The sequence below is a fragment of the Citrus clementina genome, unplaced genomic scaffold (genome assembly GCF_000493195.1).
Source record: "Citrus clementina cultivar Clemenules unplaced genomic scaffold, Citrus_clementina_v1.0 scaffold_6, whole genome shotgun sequence".
Lineage (NCBI taxonomy): Eukaryota > Viridiplantae > Streptophyta > Magnoliopsida > Sapindales > Rutaceae > Citrus > Citrus x clementina.
The window spans coordinates 19,614,847-19,639,070 of NW_006262139.1; the positions used below are offsets into that span (position 1 = coordinate 19,614,847).

General features: G+C 33.9%; 3 protein-coding genes across 5 annotated transcripts; 2 read left to right on the plus strand and 1 right to left on the minus strand.

Annotated features, from left to right (window-relative positions):
• The first annotated feature begins 3,991 nt into the window (after positions 1 to 3,991).
• Positions 3,992 to 8,531, plus strand: LOC18039552 (E3 ubiquitin-protein ligase RHF2A). The gene is made up of 10 exons (XM_006429952.2): positions 3,992 to 4,092; positions 4,199 to 4,299; positions 5,290 to 5,430; positions 5,555 to 5,601; positions 6,360 to 6,422; positions 6,516 to 6,624; positions 6,738 to 7,117; positions 7,252 to 7,359; positions 7,485 to 7,846; positions 8,103 to 8,531. Exons 2-9 carry the CDS (start codon positions 4,294 to 4,296, stop codon positions 7,789 to 7,791), a joined length of 1,161 nt encoding a protein of 386 aa, XP_006430015.1. The 5' UTR covers positions 3,992 to 4,092; positions 4,199 to 4,293; the 3' UTR covers positions 7,792 to 7,846; positions 8,103 to 8,531.
• A 5,326-nt stretch (positions 8,532 to 13,857) lies between these two features.
• LOC18039553 (fasciclin-like arabinogalactan protein 17) lies at positions 13,858 to 16,856 on the plus strand. The gene is made up of 3 exons (XM_006429957.2): positions 13,858 to 15,394; positions 16,369 to 16,501; positions 16,587 to 16,856. The coding sequence occupies exons 1-2, from the start codon at positions 14,113 to 14,115 to the stop codon at positions 16,440 to 16,442; spliced, it is 1,356 nt and encodes a 451-aa protein (XP_006430020.1). The 5' UTR covers positions 13,858 to 14,112; the 3' UTR covers positions 16,443 to 16,501; positions 16,587 to 16,856.
• A 2,467-nt stretch (positions 16,857 to 19,323) lies between these two features.
• Positions 19,324 to 23,370, minus strand: LOC18038373 (protein WVD2-like 4). 3 transcript variants are annotated; one of them, XM_006429961.2, is made up of 10 exons: positions 23,274 to 23,370; positions 23,080 to 23,158; positions 21,749 to 22,012; positions 21,242 to 21,625; positions 21,099 to 21,157; positions 20,854 to 20,931; positions 20,677 to 20,758; positions 20,515 to 20,586; positions 20,298 to 20,405; positions 19,324 to 19,950 (listed from the first exon to the last, which is right to left on the minus strand). In XM_006429961.2, exons 3-10 carry the CDS (start codon positions 21,986 to 21,988, stop codon positions 19,489 to 19,491), a joined length of 1,485 nt encoding a protein of 494 aa, XP_006430024.1. In that variant the 5' UTR covers positions 21,989 to 22,012; positions 23,080 to 23,158; positions 23,274 to 23,370; the 3' UTR covers positions 19,324 to 19,488. The 3 variants fall into 3 exon arrangements, with proteins under 3 accessions (XP_006430024.1, XP_024037542.1, XP_024037543.1); XM_024181775.1 differs by adding an exon at positions 20,111 to 20,162 and having other exon boundaries at positions 19,865 to 19,950; positions 23,080 to 23,368; XM_024181774.1 differs by having other exon boundaries at positions 20,677 to 20,755; positions 23,080 to 23,367.
• Between the last annotated feature and the right edge of the window lie 854 nt (positions 23,371 to 24,224).

Sequence of the window (24,224 nt, forward strand, 5' to 3'; positions counted from 1 at the left end):
TCAAATGATAACCTTTTCATTTTTATTATTAAAAAATATATTGCTTTTTGAAGAAAAAAAAAAAAACCAACCAAGCATGTGATTTTCAATGTCAAATCTCGTCAGTTGTCATTCACAAATCACGCGACACACGTCTGAAAATGTCGTGTAATTGAAAGTGGCAGGAGCAAAATGGGTCATGTGGGCGAGACAACGGACCGGTCCAAAAATAACTAAAATTGTGGACTGGATGGAGGCTCAAATAAATTCATGACACTTTTAATTGGGCCTTTATTCTTTTAGTCAATAAACGAAAGAGCGTTGCTTTAGACACCCAACTATATTAACTGTCAAAGCTCCATTTCTAGCTAACCTCATTACAATTCGACTTCCCCTTTTAATCTTTTGAGTACCGCCAATAACTTCGGCGGATATGATGAGATATATTTATAGCGTTTGTTCATGGCATCTAATAACATTTTTACTTAACACAACCCAATCATGAATCCACGATGATATATAACTTAGATAAAAAAAAGAGAATTCCAATTACATTTATGAGATTTTAATGGTATGAGCTAACTCCAAAATTTTATTTGGTTAGACATTGATGAGAAATCATTAAAATCTCATGAATGATATGGTTACCTATGAATTAATAATGTAATCATTAAATTACAAAAAAAATGATAGCTCATCCAAGTTGACGCTACGAGAGATGGTAATATAATAACTTTCGTATGACTTTACTTTGTGTAAACATGAATGCTAGGTTCATTGTTTTGTCAAATTGAGCTGAATCGAATAAATTTGATAAAAATTATAAGGCATTGATTGTGATGGAGTTACTCTACCATAGGTACTGATGATGACCGTCAGATTATAACAGTAAGTACAGATTTAATATTTATCTTTATGATTGTACTTTCATTATCAATGTTTTATCATGGAGTAGTTTCAACATACCGGACCCAAATTATAAATTAAATAGAAATCATTTTGATTTTGAATTGTTCACTTTTTCCAATTTCTTAATCTCTAAAAAATCTTGAATTTTTCTAATTTTTTTGTTTTCATGTCTTTTTTTTTTATTTTTTTTTTAAATTAACTAAAGTTGGAAAACATAAAATGTTTGGTCTGGTCGGCCGTGGGTAGTCTCTCCTCAAGTTTTGCTTTCTTCCATTATTTGTTAATTTATTGGAGTGATATTTGCTATCCTACTTTTCAAAAATTAAATCGCAAGTGATTTGCATTAATATTATAGGGTTGTTATCTTTTCACTATGGAAAATATCAAATCATTGCACCAATTATTTAAAGGTAATAGTTTAATTCATTTCACTACATTAATTTTTTAAAAATAATAATATAATTCATTTCTATCTCTACTGTTGCTCTAATGATGATGTGATGTCGTATGGGTAAAATTATATTTTTCATTAAAACTTAAAAGTAAACTTTTAGCAACTTTTAACAACACATGATCCTCTAACATTGTTAAATATTAGATCTTGCAAAAAAAACATAACATGCTCGTTGCTGAATTCAGGTTGTTTTATCTCTCTTTTCTTATAATGACAGTAGATATCCGTCTCCTCGACCTTATCATTGGATCAAAGAAGTACTGGACTAAGGAAGAAAAACATATGCCCTCATCCTACTGAATTCTAGACCGAGAGTAGTTGTGGTTCGGTTCATTAGAGGATCAATTTGTTTTGTTTTAGTCCATTAATTTTCGTCAGACTTTGTAAAAAGTGTATATATGAATATCGTTTTGCTGATGTTAAATTTGATCAGTTTCCTTGTGTGTAGCCTGATGTTAGCAGCTATCCATATAGTTCTTAGGTTTTCATAAACAATTTTTCTTCACATTGTATGGTATTCGTAGTTAGTGCCCAGAGATATTTACATGCACACATACATCATTACGACCACAATATGCATGGGTGCAAAAGTGCAAATTAAGATTTACATGGGTTAACATATACATATAAATATCTATAGGTACTTTCTTGAGTGTAGGTGTTCTTAATTTTTTTTTTTTTATACAGACATATTTTTAAGTTGTGTAATTAAATACAGCCAGATTTTAATATTGTTAAATTGCACAATTTTACAGCGTGTCTACATTAAAAAAAATAAGAGCGTTGCATCTTAAAATAATTATATATATATATGGAGTCTTAAATTGTGCTTTCTTTTTCAATAAGAAATTTATATGTCCTCAACCTCCTCAATTCCAGGCAATATTAGAGGATTAATTTTGACTTATTTAATGAAATTAACAATGATTTCATTTAGCTCTAATCTTTTTTTTTTTTATTTTAAAATAAAGACCCTAAAAAATGACAGCTCATCATTGGTCTATTTTGATAATTGTTTACATCTTTTTCATCCTTCTAATCTTTGTTTGTTTCGTAGGGCTTTCGCTAAAATTAACATCAAAATAAAATTCCAAGTCTCATGACTCATGAGGCTGCTTCTCGGGGTCAAGGTGGATTCGTTTTATTTATTTTTTTGTTTTTTATCTGCAACTTGAATAGCACGATCTTATAGAACTTTTATAATCTAAAATTTAAAGCTTGAAATATAAAATTTTAATATATATACATATGTGTTTGTGTGTTTATGTATTTGTTTTATCTCTAAAGTTGTTTCGGCCATTACGTACAATTTTTCAACTAGAACTATAGTTTGTCTTTATAGATGAATCATTTTTCCTTCTTTTTTTTTTTTTTTTGAAAGTTATCTGTGTATCAAATAAAATGACTAAAATGCACTCGTTAAGTACTCCTAAATTGAAATGGTTAAATATTATAAGCGTTATTTGATCATCTTGATATAATTCAAAGGACCCACTATTTTATTTTTTTGAAATTAATCAAAGAACCTTTTTGATACAAATGGATAACCTATGTCCTTAATTCAGAATAAAAACATCAGGGATATAAATATTATTACCCCCATAAAGATTTATGATTTACCTTATATTCTAAATTTTATTCTAATCTATAAAATCTGGTCTTCTGTTCATACCAATACCTTGCTTGTATGATCATCAAACCCATAGCATTATTGAAGAAAACAGAGGCGCCCAAAACACACCCACAGTTGTTGACCAACCCATCACTTGATTCTTTCTCAAATTGGAAATATAAATATTATTCAAATATTCTATGGATGATGACAATAACTAAGGGTCAACAATTTTCTCCAAACCTACCACCCACTAGTAAATGTGCCTTTCAAGGCCAATGCTTAGTTGGAAAGATTAGTGATTTTGGTCAAGCTCTCATGAAAATGGGGAAAAAAAATTTGTTATTGTACAAGTTAAATAAAAACCTTAAAAGAATAAATCAAACTTAATTTTTTTTTTTTAAAAAAAGAAAGATTAGACTATCCATTAGTTAAAATAAATGAATTTTTTAGTTAAAAAAAATAAGAGTTGACGTTTAGTGAGTGAATTTTTTTTCATCTTTATCCAAACATTTAAAAGCGAAATCAAATACATGTTAGAATAATAACTAAATTGAATTGAATGACAAATCTTGGACTTATTTAAGATCGTGCCAAATTGAGCTTCTTTGTCTCATATTCGTGTCACTACATAATTCTCAAGCATCATACATGATTGGTTAAGTAACATTACACTTCCAAACAAAGAGCATATCACCATCATCACTACCATCATGATATTATTATAAACTAACAAAATTCCAAAACCAATTTACAATCCTTAACACATAAAAAATTGGCAATAATATATCATGAAGGTACAATAACACAAATTTAATTCAATTAAAAAGTGTGAAAAATGTCACCCCACTAAATCAAGCAAGTTGTGGGGCACACAAATAAAGAAAGAATATACTTAAAAGATAAGATCCAATAATTATAATTATTATAAAAAAAAAGGTTGTGTGAAACCAAGAACTTATTATTTATCTCCTAAAAGAAAATATTTATTTGTTTATTATTATTAGTTAATGTTATTATTATTCCTTTGGTGGAGGTGTGTTTGTGTGGGTGGGTTTGTTTTTCCAACACACAAAAAATAAAAAAATAAAAAAATAAAAAACTGAAAACAAACCAAACCCAACCATAATTAATAAAGGTAAAGCTGGCCATGTCTGTTTTTCCTCTCTTTCCCTCTTTAATCATCTCCATGTTCTCTGAATTCTAGGGTTCTCAATTTTTTTTTATTTGTTATGAATCTCTAGGAATTTTCAGAGAATCCCAATTACTCTGATCTTCATCATTTCATGGGCATTTCCTGATCTTCTTCTTCCATTCTGGAGCTCTTCCATCCTCTTTTATGGAGGTAAATTAAAAATTTAATCTTTCAATTCTAACAATCAAATAGTTTATTTTTTAATTGAATTTTCAAATACAGTTATGATTTTTTTTCCCTGTATTTGATTATTGAGATCGAATTCTTATCTGGGCTTAATTTATATCCATCAAATGTTTCAGCTTGAATTTATTTTTGCTTAATTGTTATTTGGCTTGTTCTGTCTTAATTTACATGGCTTGTTCTCTGAAAGTCTACAGCTGAATTTGATAATTTTTTCCCCTCTTTTCCCCTTGTTTTGGGCTGTGATTGAGATGGAAAAAAATGTGACCACTTTTTGTTTCAACAATTTTATGATTTGATAGATGAAATGAGCATGTTATAATGCACTCTGGGTAATTTCAATGCATTTAGCATAAATTTAGATGTAAAAAAAATCTCTATTGAGCAACAAATAGCTATGAAAGTAAAGAGAAAGAACCGTGTATGGTCTGATGTGGGAATCAGAATTACAACTAAACTCTTATGTACTACCCAGATAATTAAATTCAGTCGATGGTGTTTTATGTATTGCTGAATTTCATTGAGCATTTGCTGATACCTGAATCATGGCAACTCCAGGAATTGTTTTTCCCATTAGATTAAATTTGTTTTTGGGGAAGCTTTTAGTTTTATTTTTTGTTGAAACCATTACATTTGTTTGTTTATGGTCAATGAGCTCTGTGGAGTCATTAAGAAATAATTGCTGCCAATCTAACTGAGGAATCATGTGACTAATTGAGCTACCTGGTGTTACAAATTTCTGTCCTTGGGTTCAAGTTAATGCAATGGAAGTTAACTTATCAATTTAGAAACTAAAGTAGTTATCTCTTGAGTCTTGAGATTTGATTGTCCTTTCTTATCGATTGGGATTGTCTGTATTGAAAGATTATATATTTGTTTTACTGTGATCATTGATTTTCTTGAAAGAATGTTCAATTCCCATGCAGTGTCTTAGTTGAGTTATTTCCGATTTTGCAGGTTTTAGGGATGGAGGAGGGCAAGAAACCTGAAGATCATATGACTTCAGCTGCTGCCTTTGTAGAAGGAGGGATACAGGATTCTTGTGATGATGCATGCAGCATATGCCTTGAGGAGTTTTCTGAAAGTGATCCTTCAACGGTAAACAGCTTAAAATTCTACGTCTATTGTGCCTCCTTTCACTATACATCATACACCCAATTCATAATCATTTCATGTGATTTTGACTTATAGAAGTTTGCCTAATGTTTATCTTGCATTGTAGGTGACGAGTTGCAAGCATGAGTTTCACCTCCAATGCGTTCTTGAATGGTAGAGTTCATATATCTTAATATGCTATTTCATTCCCTCCCTTGTGACATTATGGATTCTACTAAATCCTCATTTTGAGATATTTATGCATTGTTCTCAAACACCCTTGTTCAATTTTGTCTTTTTGTATCCTTTTCTGGGTTTTGTTTCATTTTCTAGTCACTGTATTAATAATATAGATACATATCTGTCTGAGAAAAAAAAACATAAATTAAATATGTCTAGCTTTCCCTTTTGTTTTGCACTTTTTCCCCCCTTTTTTGAGTAATGGACAAAGATGACTTGAGAAATTTTGGTCTAGTTCTTTATGGGGCCAAATAATGTGAGTCATATTCTGAATAAATTTTTATATTGGTTGCATTTGATGTTTATGTATTCCTTTGATTTCATTATTGTAGTCTTTTATCAGACTTCCTCTGGTTCTGTGAAAGAAGAATTCGAGCAATATTTTTTAACAATGTCTTCATTACTTGTTTGTTGATTTGCTTATTATCTTATGAAGTAGTTGTTACTGTTCTACATTGATTGGGTGTGACAATCTCTCTCTCTATGGCACACATATACATGCGACACAGTTACCTGCAAGCTGGAGTTGGGAATTAAGTCATTTGCATCTAGAGAAACAAATAAAAGATTTATGTGGATCAACCGTTTTTCATTTGTTAATTGATGTGAATTCTTGAGTTGTGAGTCATATGACATATAACTAGGTAAGGAAGAAAGAGCTTACAAAACTAACACTTGCTTCTGTATTATAGGTGTCAGAGAAGCTCTCAATGTCCCATGTGTTGGCAGCCTATTAGTCTGAAGGATGCCACCAGGTTAATTTGTTATTGATTTCTATAATTCTATATTTTACTTTTTCCTCTTTATATATAACTCAATGGAGTTATCTAATGTGCATATGGTTGTAGTCAAGAATTGCTTGAAGCTGTTGAACAAGAGAGGAGCATTAGGGCTAATCCTCCAAGAAATGCCACCATATTTCATCATCCTACGTTTGGCGATTTTGAATTGCAGCATGTCCGTAATTTATCTGTATTTGCTAACATATTTTGTTTGTTCATGTATTGAATAAACTCATCCCCAGATTTGACCTTCAAGTGATAATTATGCAATTCCTTTTGGCAATGCAGTTACCTGTGGGTGCAAGTGATACTGACCTTGAAGAACGCATACTTCAGCATTTGACAGCTGCTGCTGCAATGGGCAGGGCCCACCATTTTGGTAGGAGGGAGAGCCATAGAAATCGGTCAGCTGCTCATGGTCGCCCACATTTCTTTGTATTTTCTGCTCATCCTGGTGGTGCACCGCCCGGTCCTGTCGCTCAGGGAGGGGGAACTGAACCAGCTCCACTTGCTGGTGCTAGTCCATCGGTCCCACTTTCATCTAGTGGGAATGACTCATCACAGCATATGCTGCAGTTTCATCCTATACAAACCAATCAAAATTCATCCTCAGCCTCTGGATCAGCAGTTGCACAAGCAACTAGACGTGGATTTTCCTTTAATAATCGGTAGTCATGATTTCTTTTTTCTTTTTAATCATTTTTTTTCACCCTCCTCCTATGTGCTAGTTTGTTTGTAAATCTGCTATTTAACTGTCCATAGGTTTATGTACTTGTATTATTGTTAATCATTTTCTTTGTAGAAGCACTTCCAGCCAAACTTCATCACCGACCCATGATAGAGCTGGACCATCCGACCTTCAGTCATTTTCGGAGTCTTTGAAATCTAGATTTAATGCTGTATCTATGAGGTATAATTGTAAAGGGAATCTTCTCTCTTGTAACTCTAATGGTTGTACTATATTTTGATGCACAGAGATATGTATATATTAAATTTATTGCTAATCTGTTTTCCTTTAACTCTGTTGAATTGAAGATACAAAGAGTCAATTTCCAAGAGTACCAGAGGGTGGAAGGAGAGGCTATTCTCCCGCAATGCTTCCATGCCTGGTACTGGATCTGAAAATCGGTCAGAAAATGCGGGAATTACTAGTGTATCTCGTTTGATGGAGCAACTTGGAACTGGAGAAAGTACTAGAGGTAGCGAAGCTTCTGTATCAAGTCATATGGCTAATCCCCTGGTTACAGAGCAAAACAGCGAGAATAATACAGAGACACGTGGAGAAAACCCTGTGAATAACGAGACACCTCCTTCTTGTGCTGCAAGTTCATTTTCAAGATAAGTCATCAAACATTGTTTCAGCAACTGCATCTATCCTCAGCATTTCATCTTTGAAGGTGAGAATAAGAATCTTCCAATTAAAAAAATTGACTCCAGTTTACAATATTCTCCCACCGTTTTTACTAATAGATGGCAACTATAGGCATCATATAGTGATATACTGATATTTAACCCTTTCTCGAGTTTATTGATATTTACTTATGATTACAAGAAATAGGTCTCAAGTCAAATAAGCAGTACAGATTTCTCATTCTTGAAACCTTATTTTCATTTATTCGACAATTGAAAGCAGTTGTAACTTGGAGTTTTCAGGTTGTTAACTCGTTTCTCCAGAAATGACATGCTGAGGAACAGATGCAGTTGCATTAACAGGCCGGCGACGAACGAGCATTTTGCATGTGGATAGAGTCAATATGGTGATTTGTGGTCTGAACACACAATAAAAGAGAGGAAGTTTGATGAAAGAGCTTCCCATCTGGATAGGGACTTATAAATTGGGTGTATTTATGTAAATTTGTTTATTTTTATAACCCGATTAGCGCTGAATATATTTAAAAAACTATTCTATGTCTGGATGGATGGTTTCATTCTGGCTCTGTTTGAATGTTAATTTATGTAGTGTTAATGAAATGTGTCGTCATTTCCCAAAATGTAACCTGAACTTAAAAAAGTTACTATTATCATTTACTTTTTAAAAAATGAAAACTAGCCTCTGAAATTCCTTAAAAATAGAATTTGGGATCTAGTCAGGAGTTGGACAATCTCTAGTTTCTATAGCTGTTCACGTGAATGGATTCTGGAATAAAATGATTGGTTGAGTGAAAAAACATTCGAGATTTTTATTTTATTATTCAATTAATTATTATCATGTCATGTCAGTGTGTATTAATCAATGGGCCTGGCCTCTGTTTGGCTTTGGGATCAAGGGTCAGGATTGTTGCTTTCATGGGCCCCGAATATTATGGGCTTGATGGGCGCGGTTTGACTTTGGGGTCAAGAGTCAAGACTGTTGCTTTCATGGGCCCCAAACATCATGGGTCTAGATTGTAAATTTTGGGCCTAGATCCGACTTGAGCGAGAAAGACGCGGGTTTTAAATATATATCGGACTCGGTTTTATTTTTAACACTGTTCTTTCAAACCATGGCTTGAATCCGCTTACCGAACCGGAGCTTTTATAACGAGCCTCTCTTTAAAGGATTAGGATTTTCTTTTTATTTATTTTTTTTATCCGAGCAAGTTAGGAGATTAGCAACGAATGAATTGGAAGCAATATGAAAATTAGATATTTTTTTTTCCTTTTTAGAAGGAAACATAAATTTTATTCACTAACAAGAAAGGATTAAAAAGAATTCAAAACTTTATTTAGAAAATCTTCCAACCAAATTAGCAAATCACGAATCTTTAATGTAAATTTGACCAAAACATGAGCTGTTTACTTAACATATCTAGAAAAATTAAAACATTACTAATTAGCATTTGCTCTTGGATAATTTGGACCATCCAAAATATCGCCTGTTGACTATTAATAGTTATTAACCAATCGAACTACATTCAAAGATTCATATTTGATTATTAACTAATACTCGTTGCAATAAAAATTTCAATCGACGAACTTGAACATCAACCTAATCCACCCAATTCATTTGAGCACTTAGATTCATAGCAAACAACATCACATAACCACGAAATCTTTTTTTTTTTTTTAAAGAAATGTTTGAAATAGATGAGAAAGCTCGCTACTAAATACTAACATTTTCTTTTTTATTATTATTCAAACTCGGGTGATATGGACACAAAATACATTCATAAAACTGCCACAAGGGCAAACAATATTGATCAAATTTTGAATAGTTTCTCTTTAATCCTTATAAATATAACAACTATGGATGACAATTTTTCCCGATAAGATTGTGATATATTTTTGTCCCAAAAAAATATAGGGACGGGAATGAGATTTTTTTTTTTTAATCACACTTGCATATACGGGACGAGACTGAGATTGGCAAATCTCATCCCATCCTGTCTCATTGTCGACTAAGGATGAGAATTTTCTAATTGGAATGTGATCCCTCAATATCACATCTCTTTTGAGATGAGATCGGGATATATTTTTGCCTAAAAAAAAAAATCTAAGGACGAGAGTGGGACATTTTTGTATCCCACTTGCATATATGGGATGGGACTGAGATTGGTAAATCGCATCTCATCCCGTCCCATTGCCAACCCTACTAACAACTATTATTTATTCATTAGCTTCAAGTTTTTACAAGCATTCAATTAAAGTTTTTGCACTATGTATAGTGTAAATTACAAACAAAAAACAACCCATAACAATTTTTTTCAACTCATGCCCCACGCACGGCTGAACTCATTCTCCTTTTAATCAAAATTTCCACCATAAACCCATGAATAAGACATATTAAACACAGTCGACAACCACTTATAAAATTTCTATCTAAAAAAATAAGAAAATTAAAGCTAAACAATAAATTTTAGACTTTGATAAGGTAACTAACCTCTTACGAACTCCAACACCAATGGCAAATCTCGACTCTCGTCAATTGTCACCGGTCGGTGGTCTTCTCCGACCACTCATACTTCTCTTGTTCATGGGTTATATGCTCTTTGTGTTTATTTGCTTTTCTTTCAGCAACTGAAAGTAAGGGAGTGGAGTAAAAATGGTTTGATTTGTTGATGTGAGAGTAGGACATTTCAATTAAGTTTTGTGCTGATGAAAGAGAAAATTAAGTCTTTTACGCCATGGATATTAAGTGCAATTGGGTAATATAATTATCCAATGGATTTCAAAATATTTTTTATTGTTACCTGAATTTTTTAGATTTTGAACATGTCTTTTACATTTTTATCTTAAATACTAACATCATACGCGTATGTATACTAACGACGTGAGAAGCAAGTGAGAATACATTCAATCTCGTCGTCTAACTATAATTATATCAAATTTCAGGAGAAGTATTTAAAAATAACTCATTTACAAATTCAATGCCGACAAAGAAACAAGACATAGCGCATGGATTATAATTTTTATTTTAATCGAGAAATATCCTGTGGCAAAGCTTTGTCTCTTAAACACAGAGAAATCACCAAACCATAATCCAATCTTCCAATGTGTGATAATTGGTATGCGTAATGGGCCCTTGCAGTTCTATAGTCAACAAGGTACTACTAACAATTTTATTACCATTACTAGAGATTATGCATATATATATATATTATGAATGAAAGCATTGCATTTTGCCACTTATAACAAACTTTGGAAGCATCCTAAACCACATGATTACTATGGCATCTAGGTATTAAATATTGAGAAGTGCTTCAAAAAAGAAACAAAATTAACAATGGCAAAAGCAATGGAATCACTTCTAATCCCAACATATATATATCAAGAAAAGTTTTTGAATTAGATTCTGTTTATTATGTAATGGAAAATTTTTCATAAGGCCATTTTTTAGTGTAAATATTTAGTCATAATTTTTTTTCCACGAACTATTTGTCCCAATAGTTGGACGTTTTACACGTGAATTTCCATTCAAGTCACTTACTAATTTTAAAATTAACTCTTGGATGAGTTTTTTTTTTTAATCCCACTTACTAACATTATTTCTAAAAATAAAAACATTATATATATAAAATCATTTTGAAGTGCGGATGCGTGCGGTTTAAGAGAGTTAAAAACTAACTATTTTAAACCTTGCGGTTTTAAAGTGTGTCCGCAATAAAAAAAGAAAATGAGAATGTCTGCATAAGAGAAAAACTAATATATATATATATTGACAGTACATACCACATCATTTTTTTCCCATTTTCTTGGTACGTAAATTGTAAAATTATCGATTAATTCAATTTCAACAGTAGAGATTGTATATGGCATGTCATAATTGATACTTATTATGGTATATGGCACGTCATAGTTAATATTTATAATAGTAAAATCTTTTTTATAGTCATAATGTTAGGATCGATTAAATTTATTATTATAACTTAATAGAGATTTAGCTATAAAATTATTATTTTGACTTAGTTATCCTTAATGTAAATAATACAGAGGTAAACACATTAATAATAAATTAACAGAGCACATCAATTCCATGAATTTCTATACATGTTTGAGAAGTTATAGATATTTTTGCTTCAATAAGGTGTTTATACTAGTGAGTTATTACGTACCCGCAAGTTAAAAAATATGGTAATAATTCTAAATAATAAATTATTATCTCAAACAACTTTTAAAAAATATTTTATGCAATGTTAAGCCTTTAATGCAACATATATATTTGTGTAACATACAAATAAATATTACTATATAGAGGCAGGTTACTTAAGATGGGATCTAAAAAACTAATGCTTATCTATATATACGGTTTATTTTTATTTGTAACTATCTTAAACTGGGATAAAAAAATTTTATGACTCCATAGAAAGTTATTCCTATAAAAAGTATTACTATTGAGAGGTTTTTACTGTTGTACTATACATTATGATATAAAAGAAAAGCACATAAAAAATGTACTACAATTAATACACTTGCGAGATGCAATCTCAAGTACATTTTTAATTCATTATAAAATAAATAATAAAAGGAATATTTGACGATGCCATATCCTAGATAATACACTTTTATGAATTGAAATATCAGATGATTGATTGCTTATTTATCTTAAATTAATCCACATTACACAATACTTATTAAAAAAAAAACAAATTATGAACATTTTAAACCAAATTTTAGTACCAATTTCCAAAATTTGCATTAACTTTGAAAAATTAAAATGTCCCATTTGTACCATAAAAGATTATCTATTTTTGATAGAGCAACATTATAAAACATTACTCTTTTGCTTATTGTTTTTTTTTTTTTTAATAATATTGGCAACATATTTTTCACAACAAAAGTGTTAGCATTTTTGTCACAACAGTAGAGCACTGGGCTTCTTGTAAGCTTGTAAGAGTCATCGGTCACGTTTGGTTTGGTGGAATCATGAGAAACCAGCGAAGCAAAGCAAGTGAAGTCAGCTGATGGAGACAGGCAATCTAACGGTGGGCAAGCCGTCGCCGTTTTGATGAATTGATGATGATGTTTCTCCACGCGCCACGTGCGTTTAGAAGCGAGTTGAGGGAAATTGAGGAAAAAAATGCTTAGCTTAGAAACAAAGGGCCATTTATTGATTTTATTCATCTATTTCCAAACACCGACAGCTTGTTTTGTAGCCACATGTGAATTGTGATTTGTGAAATATGGCCTGCGCGGCTGCGCGGCTTGTTTCTTCGCGCCACTCACATGCGTTGCCGTGCTTTTACTGCACAGCTTTGAGCTTCCCCTCTTTATTTAAGAGATCTTTAAATGCCCATTCAAGTTAACACTCTTTAGTGCAATATTCTTAAAAATTGTGTACACAAATTGCAAATCAACGTTCCAATATTAATTTTATTTATCGCTTTACTTAAAAGAAAGTACAAGACCGAAAAAAAAAAACTTAAACAAAAATGTTCGAGAGAGTGAGTGAAAAATTAAAAGAAATTTTGAAATAAAAAGAAATTTTACGTGTAAAGAGAATTTGAACTTAAAATTTTAATTTAACATTATATTTTTTTAAAGAGTTAAAAATTTAAACCGATCATATAAATGAGAAAAGAACACATATTATTTCTTATTTTACTGAATAATGATCTAAATATAAGAAGCGATAGAATTCACTTTATAAAAAACGATAATATCAAGTAATATTATCTGATTAATCTGCTGCGGATACTCATAATTATGATATCTTCATTAATAACCCTAAATAAAAGTCGAATTAAAAAAAAGTCATGGCTTAGCCCTTGAGTAGTTGAGCTTAAGCTAAGAGCTGAAAGCCACTAAACATTTTTTTTTAATTTTTACTTTATTTTTTTTTTATTTTCTTTTGGAATTGGTCACTGAACATTAGTAAAGTTTTGAGAATCACAAATCACATAAAAATGACAGAAAGCCAATAGACGCGTTGTCCCCACATCCAGCCTGTTTCGACCCTCTCTATACGGACACCTCCACCCCAAAAAGTCCTCCTCTCTTGCTCTCACAATAAGTGTGCTTCTTCTAGGTGTAGTTTCCCCATTCACTTGCTCAGTCGCGTGTCTCACTCTCCTCTCCTCTTAACCCAAAGCAAAGCTTACTAAAAAAGCTATAACGCCAAAGCTAAATCCCACCACCGAACAAGACCCACACACAAACACAGATTCATACGAATACAAAGCTCTCACATTTTGTCCATTCTTTGCAAAGGAATTGCGTCTTTCGTCATCTGCAATCTTTGAGCGCCATGGATCCTCAAATCTATGGCCTCGCTTTCTTCTTCCTGTTGGTTGTTCCCTCCGTCACCGCATTGCCTCACAAAACGACATCGTCCTCGTCGCAACCTCAAATCAACTCCAACTCAGTTCTCGTCGCGCTTCTGGACTCGCATTACACTGAACTGGCCGAGCTAGTTGAAAAGGCTCTCCTGTTACAGACCCTCGAAGAAGCCGTCGGCAGACACAACATTACCATTTTTGCCCCTAAGAACGAAGCGCTAGAGCGCGAGCTCGACCCGGAGTTCAAGCGGTTCTTACTCGAACCCGGCAACCTCAAGTCCTTACAGACCCTCTTGATGTTCCACATTCTCCCCAGCCGAATCGGATCCCGCAACTGGCCCGACGAGAAATCCGGCTCCAGAAAGCACAACACTCTCTGGAACGATTTCGTCCACTTGTCCAGCAAGAGCACTAAAAGACTCATCGGTTCGGCTGAGATTTTCCGACCCGACGACATTACCCGTCCCGACGGTGTAATCCACGGAATCGAGCGGCTGTTAGTCCCGCGATCGGTACAAGAGGACTTCAACCGCAGGCGGAATCTCCGTTCCATTTCCGCCGTGCTTCCGCAAGGCGCGCCGGAGGTGGACCCCAGGACTCACCGTTTGAAGAAACCGGCCGCTCCGGTTCCGGCTGGTGCCCCTCCGATTCTTCCTATATACGACGCGATGGCTCCCGGTCCCTCGCTAGCACCGGCTCCGGCTCCAGGACCCGGCGGAGCGCACCGTCATTTCAACGGCGAGAGGCAGGTGAAGGATTTCATTCACACGCTGTTGCATTACGGAGGGTACAACGAAATGGCGGATATTCTGGTGAACTTGACGTCGTTAGCGACGGAAATGGGCCGTTTGGTGTCCGAGGGTTACGTGCTGACGGTGCTGGCCCCGAACGACGAGGCGATGGCGAAGCTGACAACGGATCAATTGAGCGAACCGGGGGCGCCGGAGCAGATTATTTATTACCACATTATCCCGGAGTATCAAACGGAGGAGAGCATGTACAACTCCGTTAGGAGATTTGGGAAAGTGAAGTACGATACGTTAAGGTTGCCGCATAAAGTAACGGCGCAAGAGGCTGATGGGTCGGTGAAATTCGGGACGAGTGACGGGTCGGCTTATTTGTTTGACCCGGATATTTATACTGATGGCAGGATTTCGGTTCAAGGGATTGATGGGGTTTTGTTCCCAGAGGAAGAGACTCCAACGGTTAAGAAACCGGCTGCCGTTAAAGTTGTCACCAAGCCCAGAAGAGGTAATGGTTGTTTTAATATTAATTTTTATTGATTAATGGAGTAAATTTCACTGGCATTGGCTAAAATTCAGTTTAATTCATTTCATCAACTTTGAAATTTGTCAAAATCTTCACTAATATTAGCCATTGTTAATATTTATTCTTGTTCTTTGAATTATTTCACAAAAAAAACTGTAATTTTGTTACTTCCCAATGGTGTTCTTGTGGGTAGTGATTGATTCATTTGGTGAAATCCTCCTGGGCGGGTAGGGTTTTTGTTTATTTTTTTGTTGTGTCTTAAGAAAATAGAGATTATATTACTTTTCATTATAATGTTTTTTTAGCTTTTAGGTCAATGGGAGCAAATGGGCAAATGGATTTTGAGACGGTGGTTGATGTTGTGGCAATTTATTTTTTTGAGGTTAGGTTGAGTTTGGGGATAGTTCATTCTCGTGGGTTCGGTTTTGGAGTGCTTTTAAAGGTTAGTTTTAAGTACAAATTTGTCGGTGGGAAGTAAAAAGCAAAGGTGGTTTCATTATTTTTTTATTGGACTTTTTTGTTCATAAAAAAGTTTATAATGATGCCTGGCAGGTTTCTTAATCAATGGGTTAACTCTTATTTTACGGACTCTAATCTTTTGGCTCATGCCACCGATGAGTCCATGTGATTGATTCTAGGGTTGCCAAGTCGCCACCATAACTTTTATGCTGGCAACAGCTGCCTCTCATGAACTTACCCTCCTTGTCACTTGTGATTGCGTTTCTTTCCATTTTTTAGATTGATTTGTGATCGGCTGGCATGATTTGTTGTCAGTACTTTTGTGTTCTTTAGTAGCTGGCCACCTAATGTTTTTAAGTGCTGGGCCAGGGTTCTGTAATTGGAAAATCAATTTAACTGTTAGCTGTTTTCCTTGTTGATTATGAGACAGGCGATGCAGATTATATAATATCGGCGGTTGGACTTCTAATCTGTGTTTAATGATGTTGCAATTGCAGGCAAATTAATGGAGGTAGCATGTAGAATGCTTGGAGCTGTTGGGCAAGATTCACATTTCACTACATGTCAATAAACTCATAATTAAATCAAAAAAATAAGAAAACCCGAAACCGTGTAAACAATCATAAACTGGTAAATTCCGCTTATCTTTTCCACTGATTATAATCCTGCTTTATTGCGTTACTTTTTTTATTAACAGTGGCTGAATATTTTGCAGTTGTAGGAAGATTGTAAACTAAAGAGAAGGGGATATCAATCAGGATACGTCGACGATGAATAATCCCACTAAAGAGAAGAGTTTGTTGTTGTTTTTTTTTTTTTTTTATAAATACTGTAATTACATATCATTTTTTAATTGTTTTTTTTAAGTAAAGACTCACTGGCTACCGTCACTGTGTGCACGGTGATTGATGAACAGCCTTTGCTCTGTGTCAATGGTTGTGTTCCTCTTGCCTGCTTGCGAATGAATCAACTCAAATTTTCATAATTTTGGATTTCTTTATTCGTTAAATTAAATTTTTCTTTGAGAGAAAGTAAAGAATTTAGTGTCTGAAGGGAGTTGTTGGGTGATATCATGACTGACAGAGACATCACAACTCATAAAGAGTTGTAGATGGACTTTTACTTTCATGGCTGGTGTGTTGTTGTCTTCATGAAAAATTAGAAAAAAAGAACCAAATAATTGTCAATTATTGATGAACTTTTAAGGAAATTATTTACTATTTAATATTATTATATTTGTGAATTGCCGTGTTATTATATTTACTGGAATTGTGGCCAAATTAAAAGGGCTCATCAAAATTTTTCTTTCGCTAAAAGATAAGATTTGACTTAAAAGGTGCAGTCTTATTATTATATAACTAACTAATGGATTTTGGGTTAAGTGGAAACTAAGAATGTGAATGGATGCTGATAATAATAATCAATTTTGACACAGCTGGATACAGCTTGTGGGAATGAATTAATCCAGTGCGTGAGCTGGGGGTCCAATTGGAAGTGGCTGTTCCTGCCATGATTATGTGTCTGCAAAATTATCCCTGTTCTGTTACTTCTGTCCGTATATTGTAACTGCAGAGTTTGTTTTGTTTCCCCCAAGGATTTTACTTTAGCATGAAATATTTCTCGTTTATTTAAAGAGTACCGTTGCTTTAAACAACCGCAGCAACATAATACGCAAAATAAAAATATGAATATTATTTATGTTACAGTTATATTATCATTTCCGTTGTTTTTTTAGCTGTTCAAAATAACATTTTTCCTTTATTTAATAAAAAATAAAAGAAAAATAAACATGAAATAGAAATGTTTATTTTAATTGCCCAGCCACCAGATCGTTTTTTCGTATTTTTAATACGTTAGTAGATGAATAAGAAGGTTGAATTGGATTAATAGTCAAAACAGTTGACCGTGACATAAATCCCTCCCACCAAATACTTTTTGTTTAATTGATTATCCCCGCTGTCTGTGCCTATGAAAAAAAAAAAAAAACCGAAGAACGCGCGTGGCATAGGATGGCCTCAACCTTTTAGTTTATATATTAAAGTTTTTCATTTTTATTTTGTCGAGAGATGTAAATACTGACTGAAGTTTAATATGACAGAAGGTCTCACGGGATATGTAGTGTGTGTGGCAGCCAATTTAATCAGTTGCGCCGTTGGACGAGGCACATGGTACGTCAAAATAAAAGTAAAACAATTAATCTACAGAACAAGAGAAGAAGGATAGCGGATGTTTCATGTTCGCTGCCAAAAGTTCCTTCTTAACATTACAAGTACATATAATTTCTTCTTTTACTCTTTTTTTTTAATTTAATTTAATTTTTTTTTTTAAACTCATTCATTGTTCTTGCTTGATTTGTATTTGTTCCTCCATTCAGTGATATATAATACTGCGTGACTTCAAGCTTTTTCACATTGGGTTCGGCTCGGGTGAAAGATCAAAAAGCTAATTTGAATTGCGAACCCCATCTTTTCTTCTTGCTTTTTCACATTGCTTCTTCCTCTACCTCAATCTCCACCCTTCATTGTTCATGTGATCATGTTTGTACTTACAGTTACGATAGCACCGGAGAGACAATGAACATTCATTTGATCTTCCTTGGGAGATATTTGTTAATTACTGAGTACAAATTTTTACACTAGGTTAGATTTGATTTTGATGAGGGTTACTTATGGTATAAGACAGCTCTCAGCTCATGCGTGTATTTGATGAGGGTGTAAATAGTTTTCAAATAAAAGATAACTTTTGAGATGAAATTTTAAATAATTTTTTTTTTTGGAGATATTTATCATTTCTTAAATTTTTCCCAAATTTAGAAAACGATATGAAACACGTTCTAAATCTAATATGCATAATCCATAAAGCAGCAGCAGCTATAGCGACTAGCGAGCAACGAATGGCGACCACAAATTTGTGATAGACCCAGCTCGCTTTATGAAGTAGACATTTTCTTGAAATTTAGAGAAAGGTACCAATGAGGCATCCTTGGCTTTACATTCACTTGATTGCAACTAATCTTGCTTGGTAAGCAATAGAAATGTTTCACCTTTAATGATCCCTGATAGAATCCTGAAGCAGCTTGTGATTGTTACTGAAATGCTACAACTCTTAAACATCGTTACGAATTTATTTGGATTCTCTGCTGATCAAGTTTCTTCCATGCATGCATTCACATGTTCTAAAATTCAGATTTAATCTTAAAACATCGTTGTACAGCGTCAAAAACAGTGTTGTATGGTCAAATCCGAATCTTAAAAATGTATGGACGTCAATGTCTACATTGTAAACAGACTATCTTCAATCACACATCAACCTTACCATATGAGTTAATTTGATTAGAGACAATTTAAGGAAGCTGAGAATAGGATGAAAAATATCCACGAACACAATCAAGAAAACATGAAAAAATATGCTGGAGATTCCATTCGAACCAAATTTAATAAAGGAATGCTTGATTACTTTTAACCTATGGACACTAAATTTATAACTCGAATAGGTATTGAAGTTCCAGAAGGAAATTGTAACAAGGCATGTAAACAACTTATAATAAAACTATTAACAGATATCATGGAACTTGAAACTTTGATAGGCTATGAACTCAAGGGCCAAGAATCATATCTTCAACCTCCAACAGCGACTTCACGGGGAATAATCTCTGGGTTTGCCATTGTCATAATAGGTCCATCGGTCTCAGCAGGATGAATTTCAGATGCCAAATCTACAGCATCCTTGCATTCAGGAAGTGCCGAAGATTGGTTCTGGGTTTCTTCAGGTTTTCCATCTGCTTCCAGATTTTGGTTCCCTGCCCCAGCATTCTTTGGTTTTGACTTAAGTGGCTTTCCTTCAGTTTTTCTGCGAATGCTATCCTGAGATTGGAGTTTAGGTTGCGATTTTTTTATAGGAGTCTTTGACGTAGCAGATTCTTTATTTCCATTTGCTTGGGTTCCCTTCATCGAATTGTTTGGTCCTTGATTCAGACGTGGGCTATGACATGATCCTCCATTTTCAAAAGAGCTGTCCTTTGCAACAACAGAGCTCTTGTTCCTTCCAAACTTAGGGGATACAGCCCGAGTGGTTGGAATCTATCATATTCAATAAGAATGACACGTAAAAAGAAATGAAAATCTAATATTTACATCATATGCTCAAAAAGAATATAGCCAATAATCATGAACTCTAGGCCTGTGAATTTATGGAGCAAGCCATCTGCAACTTGGACGCTCGCATAAAATATAACTTTACCATATATGTTAGCTTGCTCCCTTAAATTGGTTTGACTTTAATTGCTGTCCTTCTGTCAAAAAAGTTGGTCGTTCTCTGAACTTTAGAGAAGGGGGATGTAACTAAAAAAGTTGGTCGTTCTCTGAACTTCAGAGAAGGGAGCATCTCAAAATGTAGAATTCTTGCAACCAAATGCATATAGAGGTACCTTCTTTAGTTCAACTTTTGGAGGAGGTTCCTTGTAAAAGCTTGGCATTGGTGTAGCCTTAAATGTCAAGCTCTTTCTCAGTTGTTTGATCTCTGCCTCTTGGCTCTCCTGCATGATAGCAACCAATCAGATTAAGATCAACAAATTGGGAAAATGAACAATGGGATGAGGAAAAACAAATGTTCTATCAAGCACTGTTAATAGATGGTGACAACACCTTTGATTTTTCCTGCAAGTTGCTTTTTTCTACTTCCTTAGCATGGATCTTCTCTTCTAGCTTTGAAAAGAACTGGTGATCAATACCATAGCACAGTTAATTTTGCATTCACCATAAAGTTTATAACAAAAGTGGGAAAGCAACTGAATACACATAGATGACCTCCTTTCTTCTTTCAGCTCGTTCTTCCAGCCTGAAGTTGAATCCAGAAACACCGCTTCTCCGCCCACGAGAAGTGGCACTTCTATTGAAAAAACAGAAATCTCAGATATATCAATATAATGAACACTAGGAAACAAGGTTAAAAAAAAATTATGCTGGTGGAAGATAGGACAGTACGAAGTAGTGGAACGAGTCTCATCATCCTCTTTATTTGGCAATGCATTTGTTACAGATTTAGAATGTTGATCCATAAACCTGCAGTTTCATAAGACAGTATACAACCCCAATTAATCCAGTAGATTTTGAAAGATTTCTCTCCTTGATGCTTTCTTTCAACACATTAAGACATTATGTTCTAAAATTTCAGCATCCAATGAAAGAGATCAACATATGTATCAGGAAGATGGACTAATGTGACTTACTGGGAAACTTCAGGCAGAGGGCTGTTAACAGCTTCATTCATGGAACTGGATTTCACAGGCTGAGAAGCAAAGACGCAAAGTGAGTTTTTAGAAAATACAAAAGAAAAATGTTGGAGGGAAGAAATAACAATATGAGAGCTTACCGCAGATTTGCGAATGCTGGAAACAGATGCCAAAGTAGTCGGTCTTACAGAAACTCCATTTGTTTTTACTTCCTTGGTTTCCACTCCAGTGGATGCACACCTATTAGGTTGATTCAAGCGGGAAACTGAATTGACTGTTCCATTGAAAGAAGGGCCCTGACCTTTCACCCTATTTACCAGGGCCTGTTTGGCATCTCTCTTTATTGGGTACACATCTATGCTCTTCTTTAGAGCATCTGCATGGGCTCCTCTTGATGGAAAAAAAAGACTCTGGGAAAGGACAGGCCTCTGGCTACGAGTAAATGAAGCTGAACCCTTCAGGATAGCTTTATCCTTGGCCACTTTACTACTTTTTGAATTAACACCATCAGGGGTCAGAGATTCCTGAATATAAAAACACGCACACATTATAAGATTATGAATATACATATTTTTATTCAGTTATGTGACAAAATTATCTCAATAGAGGAGCTCAAGAGAAGCAACTGGGTGAATAGCACACTGTACCTTTAAGCGTTTTGTGATTTTATTTGCTGAGACATTCACAGCAGCTTCAGTTTCCTTGCCAGAAGAACTAAGACCTTCAGCTTTTGCAACATGCTTGGAAGTCTCTTTCAGATTTGAAGCCTCATCACCACTATCAGAATTCTGTTTTTCTTTATTTATTTCAAGAGCAGATCCTCCCACGTGAGTTTTTGCACTGAGATTCCTCTTGTCCTCCATCGTAATTCCATTCTCATACTCCATTTTATAGTAAAGAAAGACTGAGTCCTGAAATTGGAATTGCAATATCATCTTAAAGACTGCTGCAAAGCTAGAAGGTTCAATAACTCAACACAATTACTAAAATTGGATCAATTTTACGTAGTTAAAAAACCAAAAAAAATGAAGCCTAACTTCTCTTTTATTCTAACCACTATGATACTCTATAAGTGTCGTCCAACATTTCTATTGTTCCTAACGGTATAAGATCCAAAATAAATGGATCAACACCCTTTCCACTGATTTTACAAAGGACTTCATAAACATAAATGAAAACTTTATATCCTATATCCTATGTTTTTCCATCTATACAACGGGACATTTCTTCTTCACCAAAAGATATGATAAAGCTAAAGAGACCCTAAGATTCGAAACGTAATCCCTCTTTCATGCAATCACATTGTTAGAAACCAAACAACGAATGGCAATAGAGACAAGCCAAATTTAAACACAAAACATTAAAGATAAGTACAAAGATATATTTCAAACAGTTGATCACGAACATCAATAAATCTCCAATCCTGTTGAATAATACCACCAGAAAATACCAAATGCAGAGTTTACAGAATTAGAACACAATGAAAGCAGGGATTCAGATTTGATCCAAAATAAATGGATCAACACCCTTTGTTGAAACTGAAAGCATGTTTTACTTCAATGCCTATATACTCATCCATTTCTAACTTTTAGCCAACAATCTTTTATAAGTCAAAATGCCAAACAGATCCTAAATCAAACCATAAACCTAAGATATCTCCACGCAGATAACGTTTTAGTATTCTAAAACTGAATAACTCACCATAGACAAGTCAAATTAGCAATATCACTACAAGAACAGTAAAGGGTTTTGACTCTTGATTTGAAACTAATCAAGATTCTAATAATGTCATTCTATTCCCATTTTCTGAGGAATCAAACTAGCAAGCAGCACTCACAAAGATCCAAAATAATTCAGCATCATTGCATCAAGTTGACGAATTCACGCACAAGATGACAAACTAAGCTTAGACAAAGCATAAAGATGACTCCAAAATTTCCAAATAATGCAAAACTTAAGAGTACAAAACACAACATACCTTGCAACTGCAGTGAACTTACAAACAGAAACAAAAAGCAGAATGAATGACGAAGCAGCTCTGAAGTCGAACTTCAAGGCTTGAGATAAAACAAAATGAAATGAACTGAATCAGAAGAGAATTTGTATGAAGATTATTCGAAATGGGGAATTGAAGAAAAGGTTATTGGTGAGATAAACGTGACACACACTCACAGACACTCTCTTTTGTCTCTGGTTCGAGAGATGCTGTGGAAACAGAGAGATGCTGACAGAGAACGAGCGAGCTGGCTGGCCAATGGACAGTTTTTCAATGAGGCGGATATATACATACTACATGGATAGATTCAAGCTATTAAATGCCTAAAATGCCACTATCATTATTGCCAATTATGCATTCTTTTTCGAATTTTAATCTAGTAACCTTTATTTACTAATATTACAATATGTTCGGAACAGTATAAATAAGACATAATTTAATTATCTGTCTAAATTCTACCGAAGCACGTCTTGATAATGGCACATTTTAATTATTTCGATCTAGAATAAGCAGCAAAAATTCGATCTGAATATTATTCTATTGATATTACAACGTGTTTAGAATCATTTGGGTAATAACATATTTTAAATACCCTGATTTAAAGTAAGTCATCTAATGTTTATCTATTGGTAATTGCAATGTGTCCAGAATAGTATAGATAATAACACATGGGAAATACGTTGGTCTAGAATAAACTATCTACGTTATGAATGCTTATCTATTGGTATTTTACAATCTCTATAGAATAGTCTAGATAATAACACAGTTTAATATCTATTTCTAAGTTCTAAATGTTTATCTACTGATGCTATAACTTGTCCCCTTATCTAGATGATAACATATTTTTTGAATTATTTCAATGTTAGGGTTAACAATCAAAGGTTTGAACATTTGTTCGAACTCATATAAATAAGAGCACGTTTTAAATATTTTAGTTTAGAATAAACTCGAATTGTAAATAGTTCATACTTCATATAATCAAATATTTAGTTATAGATCAAACTATCTAAATAATTACAGGCCTTTATGTCTTATGGTGTAACTTGAATATTTAAGTTCACAGTGTGTTCTCATATTTAGATAAAGGTGGATCAACCCAATTACTTTCATATCTAAAAATATATATC

What these genes read in the sequence shown, in the direction of transcription:
- LOC18039552 (XM_006429952.2), top strand. An exon ending in CTGAAAGTGATCCTTCAACG is followed by an intron (nt 5,431 to 5,554) that starts GTAAACAGCTTA and finishes CTTGCATTGTAG; the next exon opens with GTGACGAGTTGCAAGCATGA. An exon ending in GGATTTTCCTTTAATAATCG is followed by an intron (nt 7,118 to 7,251) that starts GTAGTCATGATT and finishes TTTTCTTTGTAG; the next exon opens with AAGCACTTCCAGCCAAACTT.
- LOC18039553 (XM_006429957.2), top strand. Translation starts at nt 14,113, where the DNA reads ATGGATCCTCAAATCTATGGCCTCGCTTTCTTCTTCCTGTTGGTTGTT. An exon ending in TGTCACCAAGCCCAGAAGAG is followed by an intron (nt 15,395 to 16,368) that starts GTAATGGTTGTT and finishes TTGCAATTGCAG; the next exon opens with GCAAATTAATGGAGGTAGCA.
- LOC18038373 (XM_006429961.2), bottom strand. Translation starts at nt 21,988, where the DNA reads ATGGAGTATGAGAATGGAATTACGATGGAGGACAAGAGGAATCTCAGT. An exon ending in CCAGCATTCGCAAATCTGCG is followed by an intron (nt 21,158 to 21,241) that starts GTAAGCTCTCAT and finishes TTTGCTTCTCAG; the next exon opens with CCTGTGAAATCCAGTTCCAT. An exon ending in GAGACTCGTTCCACTACTTC is followed by an intron (nt 20,759 to 20,853) that starts GTACTGTCCTAT and finishes TTTTTTCAATAG; the next exon opens with AAGTGCCACTTCTCGTGGGC.